This window comes from Simochromis diagramma, unplaced genomic scaffold, assembly GCF_900408965.1.
Source record: "Simochromis diagramma unplaced genomic scaffold, fSimDia1.1 OVJJ01000176.1, whole genome shotgun sequence".
Classification (NCBI taxonomy): Eukaryota; Metazoa; Chordata; class Actinopteri; order Cichliformes; family Cichlidae; genus Simochromis; species Simochromis diagramma.
In genome coordinates, this window is record NW_024386892.1 from 7,423,011 (window position 1) to 7,429,426 (window position 6,416).

The 6,416-nt window shown below is 45.4% G+C and overlaps 1 protein-coding gene across 1 annotated transcript; it reads right to left on the minus strand.

Moving 5' to 3' along the window:
• Nucleotides 1-539: 539 nt before the first annotated feature.
• On the minus strand, nucleotides 540-5,742 carry ndufa10 (NADH:ubiquinone oxidoreductase subunit A10). The gene is made up of 10 exons (XM_040034112.1): nucleotides 5,594-5,742; nucleotides 3,865-4,033; nucleotides 3,530-3,745; nucleotides 3,370-3,456; nucleotides 3,124-3,245; nucleotides 2,918-2,997; nucleotides 2,280-2,334; nucleotides 2,120-2,205; nucleotides 1,929-2,037; nucleotides 540-703 (listed from the first exon to the last, which is right to left on the minus strand). The coding sequence occupies exons 1-10, from the start codon at nucleotides 5,666-5,668 to the stop codon at nucleotides 635-637; spliced, it is 1,068 nt and encodes a 355-aa protein (XP_039890046.1). The 5' UTR covers nucleotides 5,669-5,742; the 3' UTR covers nucleotides 540-634.
• Nucleotides 5,743-6,416: the final 674 nt, after the last annotated feature.

The following is a 6,416-nucleotide window of genomic DNA, read 5'->3' on the forward strand; positions in this document are numbered from 1 at the left end:
GCCTGAGACGGCTCATTTTGTGGGAGGTGTTTTATGTTTGTTTTGATGAACAGTTTTTGAATTTTTAAAAAAGGAAATAATCTCAAAAATAGTGTCTTCATCATTTTGAGATCTTGTAATGAAAACAGTTTCATTGTTCAGTTTTTCCACTGCTCACTTGCCATCGCCCCAGACTCAGAGGCAGAAACGCCGTTCTCCTCAGGCCGTTCCTGTGACAGTTTGGACGCTGAAACTGTTTTGGCCTTTAATGTTAGCCTGTGCCAGTGAATAATTCAGTACCTACACTGTTGTTTATTGAGAGCTCACAAGCGCCTCCTGCTGCTCACACCACTGAACAGCAGCATGAATCTAAAGTGCTGCTGGGTAAAACACAGGAGGAAATATTGAAGCAAACACCTTTAGGCTGGCTACACCTGAACACATAGAAACTACTGGGGTCCATCTTGGCTCAGTAACCAACAGTAACTCACTGTCATTACCTCAGGTCAGAAAATGTGTTTGCCAACAGTCCGTTACACACAGAGACAGGACAGCAGCCACTCAGTCAGAATCTATTTTAATACATACATATTTTGGGATGTACATTAGAAGACAGTGAGTTCAGTGGGCTGATTCGATGATGAGAGTGGAAAGTTCACTTCAGCCAGATGTATTTATCTCCAACATCAGCGTTATATCCACGGGCGTACTTCTTCCCAGGGATCTAGAAGGACCGAGAACAACAGAGGAGTGCATTTAACCAGTGCAGATGATGATGATGATGATAATAGTTGTGTCAGGCGTTTCCTCAGCTTCGCTGAGCTGCCTCTTGGACAACATTCCTTCAGTGGAAGTCATATTCAGCCAGGATCCAAATGCCCTTCTGAGGCTTCGTTTGTAAACTGGAGGAGATTATTCCAGTATGTGTCACCCTTCTCATTCTCTGCTCTACGATCTGGGCTCACAACAAAATGTCAGGTTACAGCCCTCTGCAGCGTTATGGAGCCTGATTCCTGCAGCAGTGGGAGGCGAATACGTCACCAGTCAATAAAGAGAAAAGGTCAGACCCAAATGTTTCCCCACAAGACCGATGATACAAACAACCTCGTAGAATATTCCACATCTGGCATTTGCCATCGAGTAACTACGAGCGGGTCAATAATTCAGCAGAAGGAAATGAGCTGCATCGTGTCGACAGCGCCGCACTGGAAAGCTTAGCGAGTTCGGTATAAACGAGGAGGATTTATACAGCAGCCTCGATATGGTTACACAAGCTGTAATAAAGTGCTCAACAACGAGGTCAGGTCAGACTCCATCCAGCACACGGAGACTAAAGATGCTGTCAGACGGGGAACGGCAGCCGCACGCTGTTCTGTGGTGAAACGCGCAGCGCTGTGATCTCCAAACACATCGTCTGCATCCTTGGAGCTGCAGATGTGCTGAATGTGGCTCAGGGGCGTCGTTCTCCTGCCTTTGTGCCGCACTGTGTTTCTGTGCACTCTGCTGCTCCCAGCTGTCAATGAATGGCTTTCAGGGAAACCACAGAGAGCAATGTGGTGTGTGTGTGTCTGTGTGTGTGTCTGTGTGTCACATTACAGGCAAAAATACCCATCAGCTCTGTGCGGGTGGTGCAGTGTTTTCCACACACAGGCTTTACCTCAGCGGGCTGGCCCGTTCCTAACGGCTGCACAGATATAGTCGTATTTTTTCGCTGTGACTGACTTCAAAATAAGAGCCAGGAAAACGTGTGTGTGGACGCCTACATGTGTGAATGTAAGAACTGCAGAACGAGGAGACGCAGGGGACTCAAACCGAGGCCACGGCTGCATCTACTACTAATCTTTGATGACTCTGAACCTCAGTGGTCTGAACATGATCTCTCTACAGATGTCAAAGCACCAGCTCGGTGCGGTCCTGTTCCATGCAGCTAATGTGACATGCGTACATACCGACTTATAGGCGTAGTATTTTTGATCGTAGTCGTGTGCTCCGATGGTTATCTCTGGCAGGAACCTGGGTATGTGGGTCAGGGTTGCCACCCTCTGTTTATCTTCCACACTGTGAAATGCAGAAAAGGGTAGAAAGCTCATGTGTTTGCATTCCAGTCAAAACGGTGTGTAAAATACATCCTAACACTCACAGCATCCTCATGTGGTGGTAGCTGACATCATCCTGCTCCACCCACGGCCCCTTTTCAAACTTCAAATATTCAATATCTTCTGCCACCTGTGGACAGCGTGCGAGGCATCAGCCACTGTGTTTGTTTGGAGGTGAAGATGACATCTGCAGTTTAATCTTACCCTTTCAACATCTTGAGCCTGGGTTGCATCATAAGCCAGCAGCTCTGACGTCTCACTGAAAAGGAAAAGTGGAGGTGGGGGAGGTGGGGTGGTGTTACACAGAAACCTTTCTGGGTCTTTCACACATTACGGTGAAATTGTGTCCACTAATGCCCCCCTGCTTCCAGCTGTGGTGACAGTATAACAATAGTAATGATGTACTGAGGCTATATTACTGGAATATGAGCAAACGGTCATAGATCACTACTAAACTCAAACACCATGATGAGGAGACGACAGGAGTCCTCCTCTCTCCCCCTAATATTTGACCTAATATTCAAGCTTGAATCTTTTTTGAACACAAACAAAAACAAGCCAAAAACTGAATTTTGGACAGATTGGCAGAAGCATTTCTCTCCCTTTTGTGGTCTGAAACTTTTAAACGTTACATTTGGGTCAACTGAGTCACCTCTGGATCTGGTCTAATATACTTTTAGGTAATTATTCAACCAACACGAAAGAATTTCGTGTCTAAATGATGTTTTAGTCAGAAGAAGAAACACTCGGCGGTATGCAGTTAACCCTCTGCCTTGAAGCCAGTGTCCATCCTTATATAAAGACTCTGGTCAGATATCTAACAGCATATGTAACAATCTTACCTGATTTTGGGGAGAAACGTCTTCTTGTAGCCCTCCTCGATGCTCTTCAGATATGGCAGAGGCACATTTTGAAGGTAGGACTGAGAACAAACACATGTAAAACATAACTCACCTATGAGGTGGTTTTCTTTTTATTTTCTGCTGTTCTAATGAAACACTGAGGCGATATCCTGTCTCCCGTGGTCTAACAGAACATGTGCCTCTACCTTGGAGCTCTGCTTCAGCTTCTTCTGCACCTCCTCAGCTGGCAGGTCCACATAGATGACGAGGTGTGGAGGCAGGAACTCACAGATGCTAATGTCTTTGATCTCGTTGTAGTGCTGCACACCTGCAAAGCCACAGGTCGCACACATCATCACCATCAGGTGAAAAGTGGGGAGATGCTGCTGATTATCTGTATGTGTTGTAATACTCGCCCCCCCCCCTGCTGTTTGTGATGCAGAAGCACTTACACTCCTTCCTAATGTAGCCCTGTTTGAACATGGCCTCCAGGAAGACCACATCACTGAAGGGGGAGCGCTCCAGGACCACTCCCTCACCTAAAAAACAAAAGCCCAGGGTGAAGATCTCTGCCGTACGCATGCATCAACCACACTGCTGAGTCAGAGATACCTGTGGTGAGCAGGTGTTCGATGGCATCAGAGTACTGGAGCAGCCTCATGTTGTACATCCACAGCTGCAGCCTGTAGCTGTTTCCATCTGCAGCTTTGGGGTCTGTGTAGAACTTCTCCAGGCTGCACATCCCATTAAAGTCGACAGGGAGCGGCTCCTTCTCCCCGGTCATCTTGTCCAGGTAGAAAGTGTCAGGCTCAGGCATGTACAGCATCCCTGTGCACAAACAAGTAGAAGCTGTTGTCTGCAGCGTAAACTCCAAGCACCATGTGCCCACTCAGTCTAAAGCTGTGTATCGCTGTGGTGGGAAAGAATCCCTGTGATTAGATAATTACCCAGTTTGTCGGCCAGTTTCTGGGCCAGCGCTCCTTTCCCCGAGGCTAGGTTGCCATCCACAGAGATGATTTTGCTGTACTGCTTTAAGCGTGGCGTGGTCCTCTCCCCCAGAGCGTAGGCCCACCAGCCATATCGCAGGCTTCTCACCGAGCTTGTATGAACGCTGGCCTGGATCATCAAAAATCAATGAATAAACCTCTAAATGATAAGATGGGTTTGCTAATTACTCAAACGAACCATTACTCAAACCATTATTCTATACATCGGTTTGTGTGAGTCAGTAAGGGTCTACACAAAATGAAAGAATACAACGTGTACACATCAAAAATAAATATGTTACAAAAATGCTTTAATATGTCAATATTATATTTTTAATGAAAGCATTTTAAAGGACCCTGATATAACCAAACATGCATATCTGATTTTGCAGTAACTAACACGTGTACAGCTACTACCCTGACATAACCCCGCCCCCATCCCCACCCCTCAATGTTCACACGACTGTAGCGCAAACCTGACTCTAAAAACTGGATTAGGTATAGTAACATGCGATCAATGAGTCGATCAGTTCAATGTTGTTCTGTGTTTATTCCACCAGGTGTCAGGAGACCATCTGCTGATAGCAGGAGCATAAAACATAGCAAGGACGCCAACAACATTACTGCTGTGGGCTGCAGCCTGTTTGTGGTAACAGTGTTGGGACGTTTTTAACTCAACTTGCATTAACAGAACATGTTGTCATCATCTCAGTTAATATTTCACTTGTCTGTGGTCAGCGGCGCTCAACGTGATGTATCTGCACCCACGGTGAAAACGGCGAGAAATCAGTGACCATTAAAGGCTGTCACGCCGAGCAGAAAGGACACAAGTGCAAATAAATGAGGGAATGCTGTCATTTATTGTCTTATTAATAACAATTACAGGATTAATCATTCATTAAATGTATATTTTTCCTGTTATATTGCATTTAGTTAGAGAAGCTGTTTAAGTGATTCCAGTCAGATCACATCAGTGCTCGGTGCTGGCAGGTGCATTTCTAAAAACCCAGGACGAGTCATCTTTAATTCTTTACGGCCATCACAAACTTTTACATACCCACGATGTATTTATTCAACTGATATAAGCACAACGAACACGTAAGCCATCTTTACACAGCTTAGTCTCCACGTATTCAGATTCTTCTAAACTGTGGTGCAGCAGCATCCACCTCCTGTCTGCATGTGCTGAGTTCAAAGTGACGGATGTGTTTTATATTCTATCTGCAACTAAATGCACTTAAATACTAACTGATCCATCCCTGCACTACAAGATTATCAAACAGAGGAAATGACATGTCTATGACCGGAGCTGGTAGGGAGCATGAAGCATCTGCACTCAGCCTCAAAAACTGTCAGGAACAAAACAACATATTAGCATCATAACATCAGCTAATACGCACTCATTTATTTAGACGAACTGCTATTTTAACAGTCATTCCGTTTAAAACTGTTCAGCTTGTGTTAGAGCTGGAAGAGCGATGTTGTTCAAATTCAGGCTGCTCCATGCAAACAGGACCAGGACGGCCACAGGTGCACGGTACACAGGTGAGTGTTATTGTTGTTTGTCAACATTAAGACCAAGCCTGTGACTGAAGGGCGGTGATGGTGGCGGCTAAGCTAAGATAGCTTGCCCTTGTGAATCAGAGTGGAGCCAAGCCGGACAGAAACCCGGCACACCGCGGGTCCTTACCTTCTGCGCCGCGGCCACTACTCTGAAAGCAGCTGCTCTCGCCGGGATAAGCAGCCGAACTGTCCTCAGGGCCATGATAACCTGCTGCACAAACCCTCCGAGCTGACCCGAAAGTCTTCGCAGCCCGGTGACGGAATTATACGTCACACACGCGAGGCCTCTGGGTACTTTGGCCCGTCGCACGCATTATACGTCGCGTGGATGACGTACCGTTTTTTTTCCTCCAACTTTATTTCAACAGAAACTTCAACAGCAAACACAATACACGAAGAACACGTCGCACAACTGTAGTGCAAAATGATAATACAGTGGAAGAGTATGTATAATGAAACAAATAGGACAGAGGTAGGCGACACATACAGAGAAAAATGAAATTAAGAGAATAATAAGGCTGAGCTTTATTTGTCAGTTGCCTGCAGCTGAGATGACAGACCCAGTCGCCCATACAGACATTACATACAAGATACAAACTTACATTGGGCCGACAGGTCAGGCTAGGCAGCAAAAAAAGGGATAGACAGTGAAATGTGTAACATATAGGGGCAAAGTCGGGGGGGGGTTCTGCCCATGATGAAATTTTCATGGTTTTTAATGCTTTCATGTTGGGAGATGAACAAATTGTAGTCACATAAAGTTGTGTTTCTCTCCTGAAAGTGGAAACCTTTATAGATGTGGTGTTTGATTAAAATCAGATCAATGAGTCTTTCTCACTAAAGTCAGTATAACAAAATAACACGTTTTGGTAAAAACGTACAAATTTTGATAAGATGCTGTTAGAGATGAAACTTGTGATATCTTTCCATAACATCTGAGTAAAGGTGCC